This window comes from Encephalitozoon cuniculi, chromosome I (assembly GCF_000091225.2).
Source record: "Encephalitozoon cuniculi GB-M1 chromosome I, complete sequence".
NCBI lineage: Eukaryota > Fungi > Microsporidia > Unikaryonidae > Encephalitozoon > Encephalitozoon cuniculi.
The window spans coordinates 1-22,626 of record NC_003242.2 but is presented as its reverse complement, the minus strand read 5'-3'; the positions used below and the strand labels follow the sequence as shown (position 1 = coordinate 22,626).

The 22,626-nt window shown below is 53.1% G+C and overlaps 9 protein-coding genes and 2 non-coding genes across 11 annotated transcripts, besides 1 other annotated feature; 6 read left to right on the top strand and 5 right to left on the bottom strand.

Annotated features, from left to right (window-relative positions):
- Nucleotides 1-518: 518 nt before the first annotated feature.
- ECU01_0100 (uncharacterized protein) lies at nucleotides 519-2,378 on the top strand (the record flags this gene model as incomplete). The annotated part of the gene is made up of 1 exon (NM_001415650.1): nucleotides 519-2,378. The coding sequence occupies one exon, from the start codon at nucleotides 519-521 to the stop codon at nucleotides 2,376-2,378; it is 1,860 nt and encodes a 619-aa protein (NP_001402098.1).
- Nucleotides 2,379-2,624: 246 nt separating this feature from the next.
- On the bottom strand, nucleotides 2,625-3,455 carry ECU01_0090 (uncharacterized protein; the record flags this gene model as incomplete). Its single annotated transcript, NM_001415629.1, has 1 exon — nucleotides 2,625-3,455. One exon carries the CDS (start codon nucleotides 3,453-3,455, stop codon nucleotides 2,625-2,627), a length of 831 nt encoding a protein of 276 aa, NP_001402097.1.
- Nucleotides 3,456-4,097: 642 nt separating this feature from the next.
- ECU01_0080 (uncharacterized protein) lies at nucleotides 4,098-5,093 on the top strand (the record flags this gene model as incomplete). The annotated part of the gene is made up of 1 exon (NM_001415615.1): nucleotides 4,098-5,093. The coding sequence occupies one exon, from the start codon at nucleotides 4,098-4,100 to the stop codon at nucleotides 5,091-5,093; it is 996 nt and encodes a 331-aa protein (NP_001402096.1).
- Nucleotides 5,094-5,969: 876 nt separating this feature from the next.
- ECU01_0070 (uncharacterized protein) lies at nucleotides 5,970-6,734 on the bottom strand (the record flags this gene model as incomplete). Its single annotated transcript, NM_001415593.1, has 1 exon — nucleotides 5,970-6,734. One exon carries the CDS (start codon nucleotides 6,732-6,734, stop codon nucleotides 5,970-5,972), a length of 765 nt encoding a protein of 254 aa, NP_001402095.1.
- Nucleotides 6,735-7,792: 1,058 nt separating this feature from the next.
- ECU01_0060 (uncharacterized protein) lies at nucleotides 7,793-8,098 on the top strand (the record flags this gene model as incomplete). Its single annotated transcript, NM_001415573.1, has 1 exon — nucleotides 7,793-8,098. One exon carries the CDS (start codon nucleotides 7,793-7,795, stop codon nucleotides 8,096-8,098), a length of 306 nt encoding a protein of 101 aa, NP_001402094.1.
- A 71-nt stretch (nucleotides 8,099-8,169) lies between these two features.
- ECU01_0050 (uncharacterized protein) lies at nucleotides 8,170-8,790 on the bottom strand (the record flags this gene model as incomplete). Its single annotated transcript, NM_001415557.1, has 1 exon — nucleotides 8,170-8,790. The coding sequence occupies one exon, from the start codon at nucleotides 8,788-8,790 to the stop codon at nucleotides 8,170-8,172; it is 621 nt and encodes a 206-aa protein (NP_001402093.1).
- An 833-nt stretch (nucleotides 8,791-9,623) lies between these two features.
- On the bottom strand, nucleotides 9,624-10,238 carry ECU01_0040 (uncharacterized protein; the record flags this gene model as incomplete). The annotated part of the gene is made up of 1 exon (NM_001415541.1): nucleotides 9,624-10,238. The coding sequence occupies one exon, from the start codon at nucleotides 10,236-10,238 to the stop codon at nucleotides 9,624-9,626; it is 615 nt and encodes a 204-aa protein (NP_001402092.1).
- An 859-nt stretch (nucleotides 10,239-11,097) lies between these two features.
- ECU01_0030 (uncharacterized protein) lies at nucleotides 11,098-11,469 on the top strand (the record flags this gene model as incomplete). Its single annotated transcript, NM_001415398.1, has 1 exon — nucleotides 11,098-11,469. One exon carries the CDS (start codon nucleotides 11,098-11,100, stop codon nucleotides 11,467-11,469), a length of 372 nt encoding a protein of 123 aa, NP_001402091.1.
- A 2,325-nt stretch (nucleotides 11,470-13,794) lies between these two features.
- Nucleotides 13,795-15,091, top strand: ECU01_0025. The gene has a single exon (NR_183207.1). It is a non-coding gene; the product is annotated as an 18S ribosomal RNA (ribosomal RNA).
- Nucleotides 15,092-15,140: 49 nt separating this feature from the next.
- Nucleotides 15,141-17,613, top strand: ECU01_0023. The gene has a single exon (NR_183206.1). It is a non-coding gene; the product is annotated as a 5.8S-23S ribosomal RNA (ribosomal RNA).
- Nucleotides 17,541-18,236: a sequence feature (Protein overlapping with rRNA (ECU01_0020, CAD24874.1) was converted to a misc_feature.).
- ECU01_0010 (uncharacterized protein) lies at nucleotides 18,034-18,510 on the bottom strand (the record flags this gene model as incomplete). The annotated part of the gene is made up of 1 exon (NM_001415161.1): nucleotides 18,034-18,510. One exon carries the CDS (start codon nucleotides 18,508-18,510, stop codon nucleotides 18,034-18,036), a length of 477 nt encoding a protein of 158 aa, NP_001402090.1.
- Nucleotides 18,511-22,626: the final 4,116 nt, after the last annotated feature.

The following is a 22,626-nucleotide window of genomic DNA, read 5'->3' as shown; positions in this document are numbered from 1 at the left end:
GGATTCTGCTTGGTGGAAAGGATTTTTCCTTGAACAATCCACCAGACAAGAACAGGGAAGATGGCGACAAAGAAAGGATAGTCTCTCACACATAGGTGCTAAGCTTGCCACATAGCATAATGATATCAACATGTCTGTATGGTGATGCCGGCGTCCATGAACCCTATTGTCCTGGGACAAGACAGAAAGAAGGGAGGGAGATAGGCGAGGAATAGAAGAAGAGGGAGAAAACAGCGGAAAAGGAGAGTGAACTGAGATTCCGTTTCCAGTTATGGACAATGGCTGTACTGATCAGACGATGGCAAATGTAAGAGGCAGAAGGTTGGGGAGAAATAGGGGATGCCGGCGTACAGGGTGTCATGTATTAACTCTATGCTAGTGTTGATATCTGGGTGACGTGTAGAATTGGAGATGTTACGGGAAGAGAGTGCATAAGAGGCTTGGCGAGGGATCCAGGGGAGCAAAGGAGAGAGCATCGGGAGTCTAATAAGTGGGTGCCCTTGGCGAGTAATGAGGGCATGGGTAGTGTGCATGGTTGGATTGCTTGGGGGGGGGGGTTGCACGGGTCCGATGTGGAGGAGTCTGAAGGCATGAAGAAGGTAAGAAAAGTACTTGAGAAAGCCTTTTCCCGTAAGTTGTATGACTCAGAGGTGGAGAGGATAAGAACATTCGAGAAAGAACTCTGCTTAGACACAAGAGTGATGATTCCATTTATTTTTCATGGAGATAGAGTTGTTGCACTCCCAACCACAAGATACCAGGATGTAGATAAAAGTGAAAAGAAGTATGTCGAAGGAGTTGTTATGCAACTTCGACGGCTGGTGTGGCGTTTGATGGTATGGATGCATGTGCCTGGAGGTAGTAGTTGGATTGAAAGTTTGATAAACGAAGTTTTTGAGGCGACCGTTTCCAGGGATTCAGATCCTGTTTCCCTGTATAAGGGGGCCAGGAGAAGATCTGGGATCCGGCTGATGGACCTGGTGATGGAAGTATTTAAGCAAAATGTCAGTATGGTGAGTGAGTTTGGACAACGGCTTGCCCGCTCTGCAGAGGATCGGATGCAGGGGATACCAGGGTCTCTGTCGCCTGAGGAAAGGAAGAAAGAAGAGGAGATGCTGTGGAAGATCAAGGAGCATGGAGAAAGGTTGTGTACCAAAGAAAGGCAAGAGGAGATGGTTAGGGCACAGAAGATAATATGCGATGTGTGTGCATATGTCTGGGAGAAAGATGAAGACAGAATGAGCTTTATTATGGAAGTATATTCAAGACATTTGTGCTTAAAGATAGTAATGCCTTACACTGATATTGAGGTGCCGCTAATTAGTTATATAGATCACCATAAACTGGTGAGTACAGATGAGAAATATAAGAGTGTGGACATTATGGCAGAAGTATTCAAGCAAGCATTTATAGAGCATAAAGGTATTGATGATGAGAGCATCAACAATGCAGTTCGTGAAGTTAGAGAGAGAAAAAGGTTGGAAGAAATGAGAGAGATGGAAGAAAGAAAGAGAAGGGAGGAGGAAAGAGCCAAGAATGAGGAGGAGCTGTTGAGGATGGTGGAGAGGGAGGAGAGGGAGAAGAGGGAGAAGAGGGAGAAGAGGGAGGAGAGTAAAGGGAGAGGCAAGAGGGGTGCAGGAGAGGCTAAGGAGGAGAGTAAGGAAGAGGACGGAAAAGAAGAAGAAGGTGTAGAGGCAGAAGAGGAGGAGAGTGCGGAGGTTCCGTTGGTAGAGACGGCGGTTGGAGGGGCTCGGCGTAAGAAGAGCTTGAAGGGGAAGAGAAAAGGCGATGGGCACCACTACAAGATACACAGCCGGGTTCTCCGGTGGAAGAGGAGTGCTGAGAAGATCAAGCGTGAACTGGACAAAGGAAGCGAGGAGAGGTGGAAAAATAGATCGATTGAAGAGATTAAGGAGCAGAAGAAGGTGCATGACATAGTGGAAGTTTCAGAGCTCATCAAGAGCAAGGAGTGTGACAGGTTTTTTTTCCGGACTGGCAAGTACATGAAGGGCGGGAGTGAGAGATGGAAGATGGTAGCAAATGGGATACTTGAGGAGGGAGGGGAGAAGAAGGTGGGAAAGGTCGAGGTTGGGCTTTTCAAGGGCGAGAGAGGAGAGAGTGTGGTCTACCACCTGATGTTCAGGCCCACGGAGACTGAGAGGGCAGGAATGGTCGGAGGCTCGTCGTTTGGGAAGGGAGACGATGTGGATGAGATAAAGAAGGAGGAGTCCTCGGATATGTCTGGGTTTCGGTATCCTCCTGGTGTCCGGTGTGAAATGACGAGTAATGGGAATGAGTTCAGGATAGAGTACCGGAATCCCAAGAACACCAGCGAGGTTCTCCGGACTCTCACTATTCTTCGGATTCCTGAGATCTGATGACATACTATGTGTATGTGGCATATGGACATAATAAATATATGAAGTGAGTGGACGAAGTATTGCTTGACGTTATTCAGATGCTTCGGATGGCAGGGCAGGGACGTAAATAGAAGGAGTGTGGCTGGATAGAACTTACACGACATGTAGCTAGGCTGGAAAGGAGGTGGATGGGGAGGAAGGAGGATACAGATGGTGTGGGGTATCCATTGAAGGCAGTAGGCTGTGTGTATGCAAGGTCCCGGGCTACCATTTATTCGTCAAGTCGTTGGAAGGTGCTTGGCTTGGGAACCAGGGGAAATGGTTGCCGAAAATGAGCAGGCACTCATAGAGGATGGAAAAGTAAACAAACATGGAAAGGCCAAAGATAAGGACAAAGGCGGCTATCCTCCAGGCTGGAGCAGGCGCAGGGTCCCTTCTGGGCATGGAGCTGCTCTTCCGGAGCAACTTTGCCAGGACAAGGACGAGGGAGCTGATGCAGATGTAGGGGAAGAAGCGCCAGGACTCGTCCACATTCAGCGTTAGGCCTGCTGCAAGGAGTGACACCATCAGAAGGTCAATGAGAATGTCGACAGAGGAGTCTGTGAATCCGATTGACCCTGGGGTAAGGGCGCAGGAGGTGGATAGCAGGTGGGCAGGCAGTACGAGCAGGGAGGGGAGGAGGGTGGAGCAGACGGCCACAACCTCATCGCTGTTCCATTCTGTAGTGGTGAATGCAGCAATCGAGAGGATGGAGATGGCAGAAAATGCAAGGAGAGAGGCATCCAGGAGCAGATAGAGTGTTGCATATAATGCAGGTCGAGGCGTGCAGGAAGACTCGGGGTTGCCGAGGAAGAGGAGAGGGAATTGGACCGCCGAGTACAGGCAGGGAGGGAGTATTGCAATGAGCTTGAGAAAGGGATTTTGGTCGAATTGGCCTTTCTCCGGGATGTAGTACATGAGGACAGGAAGTGCAATAGATGTGTATGGAAAAAGGATACAGACAGGCAAGATTGTGGGGGGAGGGTGTGCTGGTGCATCCCTCTCCTTGGACGGCGTGGCAGTCAAATGAGACCTCTGGACGTCTATGATACCCATGAAGGGTCAGGGGATCGACGTATATTGGGTGGGGGTACAGCAGATGGCGGCTGCAAGGACCAATGGTGGGCGAGTGTTCCTGGCGTTGGTTAGACGCCTTGTTTCGTGTGTGCGGAGGCTTGGGGGAGTTCTTCCCGGGCAATCTCGCCTGAATGAAACAAGCAGGGCGATGGGTGGGGACAGTAGCTTCCAGGGAGATAGAAGAGCATGGCCACCGACACGGCGGTAGTAGCGGGCCGGGAGTGGGATAGGTGGAGCCGTCAGTGTCAGCGGGCAGGATTCGGGTTGTGGAAAGGCCGTGATAGGTAAGCAGCAGGATACGTGTTTATGGTCAATTGGTTGGGTGTGGGGACAAGGCGTGGTCTGTGGGCCATGTGTGCTGACGAGGGCTTTATGGGGCCGGGCAGTTGTGTGCAGCCTTGTGCGGGAGCGATGGCGGGGGGAGCTGCGGCAGGCAGGATGCTCTGTAGGTGGATGGAATGGGCTAGTTTGAGAAGGTTCTGCGGTGAAGAGGTAAGGAGCAAAAGGACATTATGCCTTGGAGGAAATGACCTGTGCAGGGCAGCAAGCACCGCTGAGAGACATCACGACGTCATATGAAAAGGAGATGGAGGCGACTAAGCAGGAGGAAAGATCTGGCCCATGAGGCGGATCTATGCAGCATGGACGCTAGTTGCAGCGGCTGGTGTGATGGACTGCTCCCCACGATTGGAGAAGGCTGCCGCCTTTACACTCGGGCCAGATAGCCAGGTGATAGTATTCCCGTTTATGTTCCAGGGATACAATATTGCTGTGCTACCGACAACGAAGTACGGCGACTTGAAGGGAAATGCCAGGAGACGTGTTGCATCCTTTTTAGAACACAATATTTCTCACGCGGTGTGGTATTTTGTGGTTGGCGGGATAGCATACAAGGATGATCGATCTGAGAGGCTGTTTAGTGAAATGATGGACGGGTACTTGAAGAAGATATCTGCAGGTGCATCAAAGGTGTACAAGGGAGGCCGCAAGATGTTTAGCGAGTCGTTGGAAACAGTGCATGAAATGATATTTGAATGCAACAAAGCGGGAGATGGTCATGTAGTGAAGTATGGAAAAAGTATCATAAACAGACTTAGCGACATGATAGAAAATGCACTTGGTGAAGTGTCTGCAGAAGAGAAAAGGAAGTATCGAAGGTTTTGGAGTAGGGTTAAGGAACGCGCAGGGTTTCTTTATAGTACGGAAAGATTGAGGCGGGTAGTTGAGGCAGAGAAGATAGTGTGCAATGCATGCAAGGAGATCTGCCTTGAGTTGGAAGAGGAGGAGCTGATGGGGCTGTTGGCAGAGGGAAGCGTGAGAAAGGCTTTGAAGGCAAAGGTTGATGAAGATGAGATTAGCCGCGGTCTATACTTAGAATGTACTGTTGTTAACACTAGTCTGTTATTAGATGCACACAGAGAGCATGGAGGAGATGTTACAAGGGAGTTAGTCAAGCAGATGCTGCTGGGGAAGAAGGGAGAGGAGATAGACAGGAGATATATCAACAAGGTTGCGAATGTAGTCAAGGAAAGGCAGAGAAGTGAGATGGAGAAGAGGGATCGGGAGCAGGATCCGGAGAGGAGAAGACTAAGAGCAAGAAGAGTGGGGAGTCTCTGAGGGAGGGGGAGGCGAGTGAGGAAGCGGAGATGCCGTTCGTGGAGGTTGGAGGAGCACGCAGGAAGACAGGCAAGAAAAGCAGGGGTGGCCAGAAGCGCTTCAGGATCCACAGAAGGGTTCTTCGGTGGAGAGCCCAGAGAAGATCAAGGAGGAGTGGGACAGGGGAGGCGAGGAGAGGTGGAAGGTCTCTTGAAGAGATCAGGAGCAGAAGGTGTTCCATGACATAGCGGGTGTGCTGGAACTTCTCAAGAGCCCAGATGCAGACAGGCTCTTCATGGATGCAGGAGATTACACCAAGGGCGGGAGTTCTCGAGGCCGTCTGGTGGTGGGGTTCTTGAGAGCGGAGGATGGCAGGAGTGGTGGAGGTTGGGATGTTCAAGGACTCTCCTAGTGGGTGCCCAATTGTGTACCACCTGATGTTCCGGGTTACAGGAATAGAGGGGATGGGGGATGCTGTGAGATGGGGGGCAATCTTGGTGAGACGAGCGACGTTGAGAAGATAGATGAGGATAAGGAATACCAGGATGCGGCAAGTTTGAGTATCCTCTGGGAGTAAGGTTTGAAAGGTGAAGGAGACAGGATCATTCCAGATAGTGTGGAGGAATCCTTTGAACACCTTGGTTCTCCGGCGTCTCAGGATTCAGGGCAGGCCATGGATGATCTGAGTGGAGTGATGTGTTGATGAATAAAACAAATGGTATTATGGTTGTGCTCTTGTTCTCTACTGACATGGTTTGGGTTATGTGGGGATCTCCTGGATGTGTGTGTGTGTTTATGTATGTTGACTGAAGAGAGCAGAGCGATCTGGTGGGTGGGTGTTAGGGATGGTCTGTGTGGCCTAAGAGCGTGTCGATAGATGGAGTGGAGAACTGTTTATTAATCAGGCCTTAGTGAAAGGAAAGACTCTCTTAGCTTGTGAAGTAAGCCAAAGTAACCATTTAGGATGGCAATGGGTGTCCACATCATGAATGCGTAGATAAGAGCAGCAGAGGTGAGGATGAGGACAAGGATGGCGACTCTCCATGGGGCAGTAGGCGGAGCACTCTTTTCGGATGGGCAATACCTGTCGTTGAGCAACCGTGCCAGGATGAGTATGGGGAATGGGACTGCAGAGAGAAGACGGTACTCGGGTTCTTTACATACGAGCACAAGACTTACTAGAGGGCATAGTAGGATCAGGATGTCGATAAGGACGTTGATGCCAGTATCTGTGAAGGCGGTTTGTCCTGGAACAAGGCGGCAGGAGGTGGAGAGGAGATAGGTGGGTGGGATGAAGAGAGAGGGAAGGACGATAGAAAAGATGAGTGAATCATCACCTTTCCATTCATTGATGGGGAGTGCAGTGATTGAAAGGATGGAGATGGCGGCGAATGCAAGAAATAGGAGATTGAGGGTGTAGTATGGTGTGGTGTGGAGTAGTATGGCATACTGTACCGCTGAGTATGAAAAGGGGAGGAGTATTGTGATGAACCTGAGGAGAAGACTCTTTTTAAAACTGTCTTCGTCGGAGATGAAGTACATGATGGCAGGGAATACAATTGAGACGAATGGAGCAATGCCGAGGATCTTCCTCCAGTGTCGCAGGTTTTCGGTGTGTTGCTTGTCAGTTCTGTGTATCTCTGGAACGTGTGTGATGTTCATGTGGGGTAGAGAAGAAGTATGGATGAAATGGATATGCTGATATGATTGGGTGTGTGAGAATTAGTAGTAGGGACTTCGTTGTGAGTAGGATATGGCGTGTATTGTTGGGGGGACTGGGTTTGATGGCGGGGCTAGGGTCTGGGTGGTCTGTAGAGCTGGAAATGTTATGGGGAGAGAGGACTGGATGAGGCAGAGGCTCTAGGATTGTGGGTTGTATGAGGGGCGGTGTCTTTCTCTTGTTCGCTCCCCTGGGATTGTCGAGAAGGTGGAGCTTCTTTCGGTGGGGATGTCGCGGAGAGTGCAGTGCCGTGGGGAGTGCTTCGGAGAGGGGATGCGGAGCGGATGGCCAACACACGGGTTAGGAGCTTTGAGTTTGCAGCTCTGGCGGCGTGCTGGGTGCTTTGCGGTGCGATGTGCCCGGTTACTCGCTGCCTGGGAGGCGGGGGTCTTGGGCGGTATGTCTGGTGTGTGGACGACTTTGGAAACTGCAAGACAACGGTTCTCGCAGAGGATGTGCAGGGTTTCTCGGGAGAAGGTGCGAGGTGTGCGGGAAGGCGCTTGGGATCTGCGGAAGGCTGTCGGATGTTCGGCAGGGGTCGGCGGCTCTGTTGCTGGAAGCTCTGGATTGCAGCAGGCGCTTTGTGGGGATTGTGGTGAAGGGCGCAAATGCATCTCGGGAGCTGGGGGTAGGGCGTGGGGGGCTTCCTGTGCTTTGCAAGGGCGTGGGGCGGGACCTCGGGAAGTAGGGCAGGCGGTGCAGTGCTGTCTATCCAGAGAGTGGCAGGGGCGGGCTTTGGACTCTCGGTGGGGTCCCGGATGATGGATGAGGTGTGTTTCCAATGGAAGCGAGGTCTTAATTGCGTCTATGGATAGAATTGGTTGGTGAGGTTAGGTGTCTCTCTGTCGGAATGGCTGGAGACTGCGGGGTGTGCAGGTATGTCCTTCCTGGCAAGGAGCTTGAGGTGGGTGAGATTCTTGATGGCTGATGGGAGGGCCCGGCGATTGGGATAGAGAGGCTGTGCGGCGGTGGAGGCAGCCGATCAAGACGGAAAAGGGCGATGCGGAGTATTTCTGTGGGTTTGGACAGGGAGGAGAGTGGAAGTGATGGCCTTTGCTTGGGGTTGGTTGTCCTTGCGACTCTCGCAGCGGGCTTTGTGGCAGGCTCTGATGTGTTGAGGTGCTGGGGATTTGGTCCTGCGACTGGGGATGTGTGTCTTTGGGTTGAGGCAGGGTTCTGGCGATGTCCGCTCCCTGGCGGAGGGGCGGATGGACAAGGGCCTGGCTTTTGGGATGCGGCTCTGAGGGAAGCTCGGATGTTCTGCAGGAGTTGTGTGGGACTCCGGATGATTGGATGGAGAAGATGATGGCGGAGGCTTTGCGGGAGAGGGGATGAGAGCATTCGTTATGGTTGATTTATAGGATGAGGAGAGGCCGGCTAGAGGGTTGCTAGCTGTTTTGGAGGATGTGGCTGTGCTTGTTGGGCTGTCTGGGCACCTTTTGTGGGGCTTCCGTGGAGTCTGCCTGTGTGTCGGATGTTCCGAGCTCGGATGTGGAGGTTTTGGTGGAGGAGGGCAGTGGAGATGGGGCGCTGGAGCGGGGTGTGTGAGTGGATGTGCGGAGATTGTGGTTGATAAGTGTTTGCTGGGATGGTGCTTGGCCTTGATGTTAGGAGTGGCAGGCCTCTTTTCTCTCTCTGGGTGTTCTGGCTAAGGAGGGAGGAAGGGATAGTTATGGGAGTGTGATGCTGTGTAGAAGTTTGTGGTTTGGGGGACTCTGTTTCTGTGTGTTTGGTGTTTGGTTCTGGATTGGCTTCGTGTGTGTGGCATCCTTCTGTGTGGTTCTTCTTCTTCTTCTTTGGGGGAGGCGTGCCTTTGGTTGGGGGCTGGAGGAATGGGTTGCCTGGCTTTGGACGGCTAGTGGCAGCGACTGACGGTGGTTGTTTGAATGTGCCGCAGTTGTTTGTACGGGGCGGTTGGCATCTAAGACGAGCGGACTTGGATCGGAAGTCTGGATGATCTGAAGGCATGGGTGCTAGATGGGATGCAGGGCGTGGCATGGGGGCTGTTGGAGAAGCCAGTGGGGCTGGACCGGCTTCAGATTGGTTGGAGTGCTTTGGCTTGGCAGTCTCGGGGAGTTGGGTGGGCGCGGCCATCGATCGGAGACGTGCAAGGACTGCTGCCCAGCACACGGATGCTCAAGAGGGGATATTCACATGTCTTTAATCGGGCAAGCAGGCAGGCGCTGGGGGACGTGTGTTCAGCCGACTATGAGCAGCAGTGGCAGTCGTATCGCCGGAGCCTCTTGTGCAGTCATGGAGTGGAGTAGTCGCGGGCTGATTGATGGGCACGAGGCAGGGCGGTGGGCACGGTCATCAAACAGCTCGGTGAGTCTCCGGGTCTGGTGCGTGATGGCGCGGCGAGTACGGTGCAGTGTTTGATCCTGTGTTCGCCCTGGTTTCGTCGTTGGTTAGCAAGGTGAAGGAAAGCACGGATGGCAGTGAGCATGGAGCATGGGAGTCCACGCAGTCTTATGAGGGGAGAGGGCCCTTCCGAGATTGGCAGTCCTTTCGTTCGGGCGGACGGGTTCTTCTCTGCTTCGTGCAGCATGCTCTGCTTCGTGCAGCATCCGGCTTAGTTCATCGTTCATCGAATGCAGCAGAAAAGGCCTCGATTCCTTTGAAGATCATCGACGGCTTGGGCACATGATGTCCTGAGGGACTTGAGCTTTTGGGCAGGGAGTCGAAGGCGGTGGTGGCATCCCGAAGAATCTCGTGGGGTTGCGCTCTCTGGGGTTCTGGGACGTTTGGCGATCGGCTTTTCTGGACGGCTCGCCTGACTGTCTCTGAAGAGAGGCGTATCAATGCCATGGGGAAGGTAGAGGGCTTGAGGCTTATTTCGTGTATGCACCGATGAAGGTGTTCCAGGTCCGGCTGGCTTCGAGGCAGTCGAACTGCACCTCGCTCGGGGCCAAGAGACCAAGCTCGGGGCCAAGAGACCAAGGATGGCAAGCCTCTGGGGGATCTCGACCTCCTGGACCTCTTGGTCCGGGCCTTCGGTGACATGGGGCAGGGCGCTCCGAAGGGCGTGTTTGAACGTTTTGAGTGGCCTTGGATAGTCGTCGAGAGGGCATTGGCCGCTCGGAAGCAGCAGGAAAAGTCTGTGGCATCTTGTTTAGAAGAGGGGCGTGAAGTGGACGACAGCCTCCTCTAGGGCGTCGAGGCACTGGTGGCAGCATCGACAGCAGCAGTTCGTTGGGGCTTGGGTTCGTTTGTCTCCAGGCCGTTTCTGATACCGTCGAGTAGGTTCTTGTCTTGCAAGGGATGATGGCGGACGATTCTTTGCTTGATCTCCTATAGCATCGGTGATAGGCGGCCCTGTGGCGTCCCATGGTGCTCCTCCTGTGCAAAGGCCCTTTCGCGATAGTTGAGGTCAACTTTGCGAGCGGTGTTTTGACACGGTTGTGTTGGATCTGTGGGCGGGATGTGTGTTGGCGATCCTTGCACATATGGGTTATGAATGGGGGGATTGGCGGCAGGATCTCGGGGCAGAAATGTGCCTGGGTGCGGGGGGGATTGTGGAGGGGGAACGGGTCTTCTGATGGGCTGAGAGGATTCGGTTGTCTGTCGTAGGCTTTGTAGGTTGCCGGATGTGATTGTGGGAGACTGTTGATTGTGGCGACATCGGGGGATCTTTTGGCGTGGCTGTGGCAGACACAGGGGCTCTGAGATGCCGACTGATTGGGTAAGGAGAGGGCTGTGAGGTGGGATGGATGGCACTGACTGTGGGTGGTGGAAGTGCTGGATGCCGGAGCCCGAAAGGATTCTCGGTGTATCGGGGGCTCTGAGAAGGAAGCAGAGTTTCTGTCTGTTTGTCTTAAAGGGGATGTGTCATATTACAGGAGTGTGGGCAGGTGAAGAAGGGTGGCAAGGATAGGGAGTGTGGGATTGTTGTTGGAGGTGTTGGGCGGATGTGGGTGTCTGTGGGCTGGAATATATATGATGTACTTCTGATGTGTCTTGATTTTGGGGGGTTTTAGGGAAGAATGGGGTCTACTTGCTTGCTTACCTACTTACTTACCTACTTATTTATTTATCTATTTATCTATCTATCTATCTATCAGGGAGTCTCTAGATGTATCGAGGATGGCTCTAGATGTATCGAGGACATACATTAATGGGGGCGGGAGGTTTAGGAGGGGCTGAAGATGGGGGATGGTTTCGGGGGAAGATGTGGAATGGATCAAGGAGATGTGTCTTGATTTGAGCTCTTCGGAATCTGGCTCGATTTGAGTCTTCGGATCTGGGGATTGGGGGCTCTGGAGTATGAAAAGTTTGTAGAGGAATGGTGATGAATTGAGGAATCGGATGGATGTGTGTACTATTACAGGCATGACGGCTCGGGGGAGGTTACGAGTTAGTCGATCAAGCAGATGGTGTTGGGTTCAAGGGGGCGGAATGTATATGGCGACAAGGTTGGGGTGTATCCAAAGGGAGATGTGTGAAGGAGCTGTTTCGGGGCTCTGGGAGGAGGGAGAGGATGGCGGAACACGGACGCAGATGGGTAAGAGAGCAAGGGAGGTGGGGCTTGAAGAAGGGGTTCTTCTCCTGTGGAGGACCCTGGATCTCGGGGGAGTTGGAGGTCGGAAGCTCGGATCTGAAGGTCAGTCTCTTTCTGAGAACTCGGAGCAGAGGAGTTTGATGAGATGGGGGTGTGGAGGAAGTTCTGAGAGGAGATAGAGACGGGGTGGTTTTTATGGATGTGTGAGTTCTCTGGGGGGTTGTCTTGTGGGGTTCCTGAGAATGGAAGGAGGAGAATGGCGGGAGTGTTGGAGGGAGACGTTGGAGGGAGGCATGGATGTGGAGTTGTGGGACCTTCTGTCTGATTGGACAAGGAGCGGAACAAGGATGGCGGTGGGGGGACGGTATGAGGTCATAGGATATGGACAAGAGATGGGTGTTCTTCGGATTAGGATGGGGGTTTGTGGATTGTGTGTTGTAAGGTTTGAACTGTGAAGGAGGATGGATTTGAGATGGTGTGCCTGAATGGTTTGAACAGCTCGGATCTCGTGGGGGTCTCCGTCTTCAGGGCAGGGCATGGATGATCTGGGGGGTGATGAATAAAACGAATGGGATTATGGTTGTGCTCTTGTTTTCTACTGGGATGGTTTGGGTTATGTGGGGGATTTTGTGGATGTGAGTGTGTGGGGCTCTCTGTGTTGGGGGAGTTGGGTGGGGAGGGCGATGTGGTGGGTGGTTGGGGCAGGGATGGTGTTGGGATGAGGGGGTTGAGAGGTGTTTATTGATTTTGGGGGGGGGGTGGATGTGGAGACTCTCTTAGGTTGTGGAGTAAGGCGAAGTAACCATTTAGGATGGCGGAGGTAGGATGGCGGAGGGCAGATGGTGAATGGGTAGGAGCGGCGGAGATGAGGAGAGGGATGGGGACTCTGTCTGGGGCAGTAGGGAGCTCTTTTCGGATGGGCTGTGCTTCTCCCCTCGCGATTGTGGCAGGATGAATACAGTATGATTGGTTTGCAATAACAATACTTGGATTCTTCGATGGAATGATAAGTACTAAACTTACTAGAGGGCATGGGATGGATTGGGATGGATTGGGATGTCGATAAGGGCGTTGATACGGGTGTCTGTTCGGGCGGTTTGTTGCGGAGAAGGTGTTGCGGAGAAGGTGTTGCGGAGAAGGTGTTGTGGAGAAGGTGTTGCGGAGAAGGTGTTGTGGAGAAGGTGTTGTGGAGAAGGTGTTGCGGAGAAGGTGGGATGAAGAGAGAGGGAGGACGATAGAAAAGATGAGTGAATGATCACGCTTTGATTCATTGATGGGGAGTGTAGTGATTGAAAGGATTGAGATGGCGGGGAATGGAAGAAGCAGGGGATTTCGGGAGTAGGATAGTGTGGTGTGTTTGGATGGTGTTGGTGTGTGATTGTGTGTGTGTGGCGGAGATTAGTGGATGGTTATTGGAAGCAGGATTTATGATTCTGGGGAGCAGCAGTGATGTTGTGACGGTGAGGTTGTGTTAGGATGGGAGATGGAGTTGTGGGGGTTGTTGTGGGATAGGGAGCTGTGTGTTGTGTGTGAGCAGCGTGGGGTTGTGGGAGTGGTTGGGTCTCGGCTTCTGTTTCTTTGTTTCTCTTTGTGTGTGTGTTGTTCTCTCTCTGTTTGGATGGAAGGGATTTTTCGGTTTGCAGTTGTCTTGAGTGTGTGTGGGGGGGGGTTGTGAAGGGAGTTGTGTGGGGAGGTTTATTTACGATAGGGGGATTTTGAAGTGTGTGTTGCTCTGCTGTGTGTTTGTCTGGGATTTGGGCGTAGTGTGTTGTTTGAAGGTCGGGTATTCAGTCAGGGGCTCGCTGTGTGTGGTGTGTGGTGTGTGGTGTGTTCTGGATTGTCAGGAGGGGGGAGAGATGGTTGGCTGGAGGGTGTATTGGGGACTGTTAGGGGCTCGTTTGGGGGTAGTTTGTGATTGGGATGGAGTGGGGACTTAGAGTGTGGGCTGTGTGGGATGGGACGCAAGGATGAGTGGAGGGTGTGGAGGGGGATAGGGAGCTGTGTTGTTTGTTTGTTTGTTTGTTTGGAGTGTGTTTTTGTTGTTGTGAGAGTTCTGGCTTGTTGTTTGTTTTGTGTGTGTGATTGGTGTTGTGTGAGATTTAGGGGCTTGTTTGATTGATTGATTGATTGATTGGTGTTAGGGGTGTTTATTGGTGTGTTCGGATGGGGGGAGAATGGTTTGGAGGGTGTGTGTGTGTGGGGAGGGGCTGTTGGGTCTGTTCTGTTTGGACTAGGGGCTGTTGGGTCTGTTCTGTTTGGACTAGGGGATGTTGTGTGTTTGAGTGTTGAGTGCTCGGGGGAATTGTGGTCAGTGGTGTTGGGGGAGAGGGAGGGGATAAAATGTGAGTGTGGGGGGCCTTGATTGTGTGTGTCTCTGCTGAGAGGAGTGAGTGTTGTGTGTGGGGTTGATGGATGATTGGCTGGTTTGGGGGGTGCCGTTTGCGGGGGGAGTGGTGTTGTGTGTTTTTTGATTGATGGTTAGTGATTGTGTGTGTGTGGGGCATCAGGTTGATTCTGCCTGACGTGGATGCTATTCTCTGGGGCTAAGCCATGCATGCTTGTGAACTCTTTGTGGGGGATTAGCGGACGGCTCAGTGATAGCACGATGATTTGTTTGCGGGATGAGCAGTAGCTGCGGGAAACTGCAGATAGTGGTCTGCCCCTGTGGGGGTTGGCAAGTAAGTTGTGGGCCTATCAGCTGGTAGTTAGGGTAATGGCCTAACTAGGCGCAGACGGGATACGGGGGATCAGGGTTTGGTTCCGGAGAGGGAGCCTGAGAGATGGCTACTACGTCCAAGGATGGCAGCAGGCGCGAAACTTGCCTAATCCTTTGGGGAGGCGGTTATGAGAAGTGATGTGTGTGCGAGTGCAAAGGGGTCGCATGTGATTGGAGGGCAAGTCGGGTGCCAGCAGCCGCGGTAATACCTGCTCCAATAGTGTCTATGGTGGATGCTGCAGTTAAAATGTCCGTAGTCTGTTGTGTATGTCTTTGTGTGTGATGTTTGTGGTTGTGTGTGGATGTAGTGATGTGTGTGGCAGAGGACGAGGGGCACTGGATAGTTGGGCGAGAGGTGAAATGCGAAGACCCTGACTGGACGAGCGGAAGCGAAGGCTGTGCTCTTGGACTAATGTTGCGATGAAGGACGAAGGCTAGAGGATCGAAATCGATTAGATACCGTTTTAGTTCTAGCAGTAAACGATGCCGACTGGACGGGACAGTGTGTGTTGTCCATGAGAAATCTTGAGTATGCGGGTTCTGGGGATAGTATGCTCGCAAGAGTGAAACTTGAAGAGATTGACGGAAGGACACCACAAGGAGTGGAGTGTGCGGCTTAATTTGACTCAACGCGGGGCAACTTACCGGCTCTGAAGGATGCCTGTGAGTGCATGGCATGAGGCATGCGGCGGTGGTGCATGGCCGTTTTAAATGGATGGCGTGAGCTTTGTCTTAAGTTGCGTAAGATGTGAGACCCTTTGACGGTGTTCTACGGAGCAAGGAGGGGATGGAAGAGAACAGGTCCGTTATGCCCTGAGATGAGGCGGGCTGCACGCGCACTACGATAGATGGCGCTTCTGCCTGCTGTGAGGGATGAAGCTGTGTAAGGGGCTTCTGAACGTGGAATTCCTAGTAATAGCGGCTGACGAAGCTGCTTTGAATGTGTCCCTGTCCTTTGTACACACCGCCCGTCGCTATCTAAGATGACGCACTGGACGAAGATCGGAAGGTCTGAGTCCTGAGTGTTAGATAAGATATAAGTCGTAACATGGCTGCTGTTGGAGAACCAGCAGCAGGATCAGTATGTTGTTGTGTTTTGATGGATGTTTGTTTGTTTGTGGTTTCTCTGTTCACGGGATTGATTGGCATTAGCGGCGATGAAGGACGTGCAGGAGGACGATATGCGTTGTTGTTGTGACGGTGTCTGAATTGTGTGCGGTGTGCACGGGGACCCCTTGGACTTAAGCATATCAGTAAAGGGAGGAGAAGAAACCAAATGGGATTGCCTGAGTAGCGGCGAGTGAAATGGCATGAGCCTGTGTGGTAACTGCGTTTGGCGGGTTGTGTTTGTGGCAGCAGCGGCGAGTGCGATTGAATTCGGATGCGGAGAGGGCGATGTGCCTGTAGGCGCGGCGGCTTTTTTTGTGAGTAGTGTTGCTTGGTAGTGCAGCGCGAATGCGGTGGTGGATGCACCGAAGGCTAAATATGGCTGATGACCGATAGCGGATAAGTAGAGTGATTGAAGTGTGAAAAGGAGGATGATGAGAAATGAAAGTGAATGGAGTGAATGGGGGATGTTCCCGCCCGTCTTGAAACACGGACCAAGGAGACGACGGCAGGATTGTTTTCCGAGAGGGGATGGATGCTGCGGTCGGACCCGAAAGATGGTGAGCTATGTGTGTGTTGATTGAAGGGATGCGAAAGTGTTCTGGAGGATCTAAGCCGTTCTGACGTGCAACTCGATGGCATGACATGTGCATAGGGGCGAAAGACCAAACGAACCATCTGGTAGCTGGTTCCCTCTGAAATGTCTCTCAGGACAGCGGCGACGGGGAGTGTAAGATGTTGTAAAGCACTAATGCGCTTGCGTTAAACTTTGAAGATGTCTTTTAAGTGTGTTGCCAGTGGGCATACTGTGGTAAGCATGGTGTGCGAGAAGGGATGAACCTTTAAGCGGGCTAAGGAGTCTTATGCAAGGTGAGTGAATCCGGCGGCCTGATTTTGACAGTTGGACGGTGGCCATGGAGGTTGGCATCCGCTAAGAAACGTGTTGCAACGTACCTACCGAATTGGGCGGCGGAGAAAATGGAAGGGATTGAATTGCATTCCGATGCCTGCGGGGGGAGTATCTGAGTAAGGGGGCGGTATCGTTCTGCTGAAGGTCCTGCGTGAGCGGGGGTGGAGGGGCGATATGTGCAGATCTTGGTAGCAGTAACAAGGAAATGATTTGCGCTGTGGACGAGGGTTCCCTGTGTGGCAGGGGTGAATCGACTGTGGATACGGAGGTGCATTGATAGTTGTGTGTATTGCGGCTGGGAGGCGACTTGGCTGTGACGGATGGGGGCGGCCCTGTCCAGGATAGCAGAACTGGATGCTGTCTGCTGCGGATTGTTATGATGCGAAGCAGCGATTGTGGGCGAGCCTGTTCCGATGAAAAAGAGGCTGCTTTGTCGTACCTAGACCGCATCTGGTGTCCACTGTTTGCCGCGGAAGTGTTTTGTGCAAGGGCCGTAAGGGAAGTCGGCAAGATTGATGTGTAACTTCGGGAGAAGGATTGGCTCTAGCGTGCTAGAACTGTTTGTTGTGGGGAATCTGACTGTTTACTAAAAACATAGCTTTGTGTGTGGACGCAAAGTGAATTCTGCCCAGTGCACTTTTAGTTACGGCCTGTGTGGGCTAAGCGAGTGTAAACGGCGGGAGTAACTATGACTCTCTTAAGGTAGCCAAATGCCTCGTCATGTAATTAGTGACGCGCATGAATGGAGCAACGAGATTCCCACTGTCCCTACGGCCTGTCTTGTGAACCTACAGCCAAGGGAACGGGCTTGGGCTGATCAGCGGGGAAAGAAGACCCTGTTGAGCTTGACTCTAGCATGTGTGAAGTGCTGGGTGTGGGCATGCAGCGAGGTGGGGATGAGTGCGATACCACTATGTCTTCCGCCCAGTGCTTTGTGGATGGATGTGGGGAGTTTGGCTGGGGCGGCACGACTGCTAAAGACTAACGCAGACGTCCTAAGGCGGGCTCAGCGGGGAAGGAAACCACGCGTGGAGCACAAGGGCACAAGCCTGCTTGAGACTGTTCCTATTGCGGGACTGTTTGGGGGAAACCCTGGCCTAGAGATCCCATGTCCTATTGTGCGTGGGACATGGGTGACAGAAAAGTTACCACAGGGATAACTGGCTTGTAGCAGCCGAGCGACCATAGCGACGCTGCTTTTTGATTCTTCGATGTCGGCTCTTCCTATCATCGCGAAGCAGAGATTGCGAAGTGTTGGATTGTTCACCCACCAACAGGGAACGTGAGCTGGGTTTAGACCGTCGTGAGACAGGTTAGTTTTACCCTACTGTGTGGACTGTGCAGCAGATCTTGATAGTACGAGAGGAACTCTTGATTGCGACCTCTGGTGGAGCGGCGTGCCTGCTGGCTGCTGCGGAGCTACGTCGGGAGTATAATGGCTGAAGGCCTCTAAGCCTGAAGACCGACTGCGCGGTGTGTGTGGCGGAAGACGACCGCTGTGTGTGCAAGCTGTGCGGATGGAGGAGGATTCCGACATTTTGAGGCTGTGCATTTGCGCGAGTGTGTGTGGAGAGCTCTTATTGCACTGTGTCTTCTGCCCCTTCTGCTTCCCTGCCCGTCTTCTTCTGCTCTGCTGTTCCTTCTCTGCTCGGCTCCTTCTGCTCTGCTGTTCCTTCTCTGCTCGGCTCCTTCTGCTCTGCTGCATTCAGCTTCTCTGCCCGTCTTCTTCTGCTCTGCTGTTCCTTCTCTGCTGCATTCGGCTTCTCTGCCCGTCTTCTTCTGCTCTGCTGTTCCTTCTCTGCTGCATTCGGCTTCTCTGCCCGTCTTCTTCTGCTCTGCTGTTCCTTCTCTGCTGCATTCGGCTTCTCTGCCCGTCTTCTTCTGCTTCTTCGGCTCCTTCTGCTCTGCTGTTCCTTCCCTGCCGCGCTCCGTCTCGACGAGGCCTGCGCCTTCTGCGCGGAGAGCTGAGCTGCCCGTTGCTTCCGGTCCGGGAGCCGTGCTGTGTGTGTCTTAAGTCTTTGCGTCTTCTACTTTTCCGATCTCCCCCGCCTTTTGTAGCGATGCCGCTTCTGTGTGCATGCATGTGCTCTTATGTGCTGTGCCCTGCCGCGACTCTCTCGACGAGCCGACGTCCTCCCCTCTTGCCTCGCCAGAGGCCTTTTCTTCTTCTCCCCTCGCCGGCATGCAGAACATCATCACGACGCCATCACTAGAGCATTCTCCCTCGACACGAGTGCTCGCTGTGCGTGCTCGAACCTCTCCTGAGCCCTGTCTGTGCCTGAGCCCTGCCTTGTCTGCGGACATCCGGGTCTTCTGTGTGTGGCATCCTTCTGTGTGAGCCTTCCTGTGTGATGTTGCTCCTTCTTGATTCTTGAGCTGCTGCTCCTTCTTGAGCGCTATTGCCTGTTCTGGGGCCTTCTGCGCCCCTGTGTGCTGAGCTGTCTTGGGCGTTGCTTGGAGTGTGTGTTGGCTTCCTGTGTGTGGCATCCTTCTGTGTGAGCCTTCGTGTGGCTGTGAGTGTGGTTATGTGTGGCTGTGAGTGTGTGGAGAGGAGTGTTTATTTATTTGTGTAGCCTTCCTGTGTGGCTGTGTGTGTCTTAAGTCTCTGCGTCTTCTACTTTTCCGATCTCCGCCGCCTTTTGTAGCGATGCTATTGATGATGTGATATTCTTTTTGTAGACCATTGGTCATGCTGTGCCGTGTGCAGCCTTCCTGCCTCGATGCCTGGGACTCTCTTCCTGCTCTGTGTGTGGCTCTCCCTGCTCTGTGTGTGGTTACCTTTGATTTCATCTCGCGCTCTGTCCTTCGTCCGAGCTACTTCCCCTTGCCAGAGGTCTTTTCTTCTTCTCCCTCTCCATTATGCAGAGCACCATGACTCTCGCCTCGACAGAGGATCATCACGACACCATGGCTCTCGAGAGATTATGCAGGGCATTCATCTCTGCTCTCCAGAGCTATCTCTGCTCTCCAGAGCTTTTTGCGGAGCATGTGCGTGTGTGAGCCTTCGTGAGGCTTCGTGAGGCTTCGTGTGGCATCCTTCTGTGTGAGCCTTCCTGTGTGGCTGTGTGCATGCCCTTGGAACGAGTGCTGGTTGTGCGTGCCTGAATCTCTGTGCCTTGTCTGCGGACATCCGGGTCTTCTGTGTGTGGCATCCTTCTGTGTGTGTGTCTGTTGCTGTTCCCTCTGGAGCCGTCTGTTTAAGAGACTGACCTGCGGCCCTGTCGAGCGACGAGAGCCATCGAGAGCCGTGCTGTCTTTCTACGGGAAGTCTGTCTCTTTATTTGTGCATCCTTTGGCACGTTATTTGTCGTCCTTTGCATGTATGTATATGTATGTATGTATGTGTACGTACATAATGCATACGTATGCCTGTCTTAGTCCTCCACGTTTCTGCGGATCCGATGCGATCGACTGTCTTGCGTGTGATGCCTGTCTTGCCTGCTCTTGTGCCGTGTCTCTGCGCCTTTCCGTGCTTCTCTGCGAGAGGACACGCCGTTGCTTTGTCTGCCGCCGAGACTGCCTCTGCTCCGTGTGTGTCTTTTGCCGCCTGTTTGGGCTCTCCTGCTCCCGAAGGCCACGCTCTTCGACTCTCCATCGATCGTCTATCTGCGAATCATCCACTCTCCGAGCGCGCCTTCGAACGACCGCCTCTGCACATTCTCGAGCCGACGACGCCTCTGTGTGTGCGAGTGGAGTCCCGTGGCGTCTGCTTCGAGCCTCTGTCCTGCCTGAGCACGCCATACAGACTTGCTGCCGACTATCTGTGCTCTCCTCCCATGCCTCTACCACTTCTGGCCTGCCGACGGAGCCCCTGGCGTTCTTGTGCGTCGACCTCCGGCCTGTGCGGGTGCCTGCCCTGCACTGCCTGTGCGAGTTGCCCTGCACTGCCTGTGCGAGTGCCTGATAGTCCTGACTGAGCACGAGCTGCCCTGGGTGTTGATGCGAAGTCGAATGTTGCGCCCTTTATCTGCATTGTCTTATGCCCTCTGCCTACTTCTGTAGCGCCTTTTCTGCTGGTCTCCTCTCTGCGGGCTGTTCGCTCTCTGCGGCTGCGGGCTGTTCGGCGCGTCCTGCCATTGCATCCTGCTGCAGCCTCGAGCCGTGCGGAGGCTCTCCTGCGCTCTGTCTCGACGAGCCCTCGGGCTTCCTTTGGCTCTCGCGGGCATTCCTTGTCTCTTGGGTCGACGGAGATCGCCGCGGGCATTCTTTCGGCTCTCCCCCCTTGCGTTGACAGAGGATCACCAGACACCATGACTCAGCAGAACGTTTCTGGATGGATGCAGCCTTCTTTTGCGGATGCATGTCCTTGGAACGAGTGCTGGGTGTGCGTGCCTGAATCTCTGTGCCGAGCTGTTGTGCCTGAGTCCTGCGTTGTCTGCGCCTCTGTGCGGAGAGCTGGGCGTTGGTTGGAGTGTGTGTGAGCCTTCGTGTGTGTGGCATCCTTCTGTGTGTGGCTTCGTGTGTGTATGTGAGGCTTCGTGTGGCATCCTTCTGTGTGTGGCTTCGTGTGTGTATGTGAGGCTTCGTGTGGCATCCTTCTGTGTGAGCCTTCGTGTGTGTATGTGAGTGTGGATGCCTGGGACTCTCTTCCTGCTCTGTGTGTGGTTACCTTTGATTTCATCTCGCGCTCTGCTCCTGCATCTGAGTGACTTCGTGTGCGAGTTACTTCTGCTCTTTCTCTCCTGGACATTGTGCTGTTCAGGGCATTCTCGCTCTCGCCTCTCGCGAGGATTATGCAGGAGACATGGCTCTCGAGAGATTATGAGGAGTTTTTGTTTGAGGTGAGCGCTTGTTGTGTTGTTTGTGTGTGTGCGTGTGTGTGGCTGTGTGTGTGTATGCGTGTGTGTGGAGAGGAGTGTTTATTTGTGTAGCCTTCGTGTGTGGCTGTGTGTGTGTATGCGTGTGGTTTTTGTTATGTGTTGCGCCTTTTCTGCTGGTCTCCTCTCTGCGACTGCGGAGGTGTTCTGTGCAGACCCGTCTGTGTCCAGCCAGCCGGTCGAGGATGCCTCTTTACCGCCTGGGACTCTCTCTCCTCTTTTTCGCTCTCGCCCTTGCGTTGCTTGACAGAGATTCTCGCGGAGTTACTTTCGCCTCTCGCGGAGTTACTTTCGCCTCTCGCGGACGTTCTTCTCGCTCTGCGCTCTCGGCTCTGCAGAGATCTTTCCGCTCTCTCTCTCCTGGACATTGTGCTGTTCAGGGCATTCTCGCCCTCGGCTCCAGAGATTCTTGTTCTGCGCTTTCCGGAAGATTGTGCAGGAGACATGGCTCTCGAGAGATTATGCAGGACATTCATCTCTGCTCTCCAGAGCTATCTCTGCTCTCCAGAGCTTTTTGCGGAGCATGTGCGTGTGTGTGGCATCCTTCTGTGTGAGGCTTCGTGTGGCTGTGTGAGGCTTCGTGTGGCATCCTTCTGTGTGATTGTGTGTGTATGCATGCATGCCCTTGGAACGAGTGCTGGTTGTGGGTGCATGAATCTCTGCATGTGAGCTACACGCTTCGTGTCTTGTTCTCTCTCTGCGGACATCCGGGTCTTCTGTGTGAGTCCTTGTGTGTGTGCGTGTGTGTGGAGAGGAGTGTTTATTTGTGTAGCCTTCGTGTGTGGCTGTGTGTGGCTGTGTGTGGCATCCTTCTGTGTGTGTTAAGTAAGTCTTTTAGCTTTCTGTCTGTGGGTCTCTGGCGCTTTTGCAGACGGCGTTGATGCTGTTGATGCGTGTTGCTGTGTGTGATGTGGCGTGGTTGTGACTTTCTCTCCTCTCTCCTCTCTCCTCTCGGCTCTTTCGTCGACAGAAGCTTTCGCGGATATTCTCTTCGCCCCTCGGCTTGGCAGAAAGTATTCTCGCGGACATTCTCTTCGCCCCTCGGCTTGACGGAGATTGTCGCGGACATTCTTTCTCCCCTCGGCTTGGCAGAAAGTATTCTCGCGGATATTCTCTTCGCCCCTCGGCTTGACAGAAAGTATTCTCGCGGACATTCTCTTCGCCCCTCGGCTTGGCAGAAAGTATTCTCGCGGACATTCTCTTCGCCCTTCGGCTTGGCAGAAAGTATTCTCGCGGACATTCTCTTCGCCCCTCGGCTTGGCAGAAACTCTTGCTTTTCATCTTTTTGGCTCTCTGGTTTCTGGAAGATGATGGAGACATGGCTCTCGATTATGCAGGAGACATGGCTCTTGAGAGATTATGGGGGACTCGTTGGACATGGGCGTTCGTTGTGTGGCTGTGAGTGTGGTTATGTGTGGTTATGTGTGGTTATGTGTGGTTATGTGTGGTTATGTGTGGTTATGTGTGGCTGTGAGTGTGGAGAGGAGTGTTTATTTATTTGTGTAGGCTTTGTGTGTGTGAGTGTGGTTATGTGTGTTAAGTCTTTGTGTCTTTTTAGCTTTCTGTTTGTGGGTCTCTGGGGCTTTTGCAGGGGCGGTTGATGGGTGTGTGGCATCCTTCTGTGTGATTGTGTGTATGGGAGTGGCTTTTGTGATGTATGTGGCGTGGTTGTGACTTTCTCTCCTCTTGGGTTGAGGGAGATTGTCGCGGACATTCTTTCTCCCCTCGGCTTAGCAGAAACTCTCGGCTTTCATCTTTTCGCCTCTCCGCTCTTGGGAAGAACATG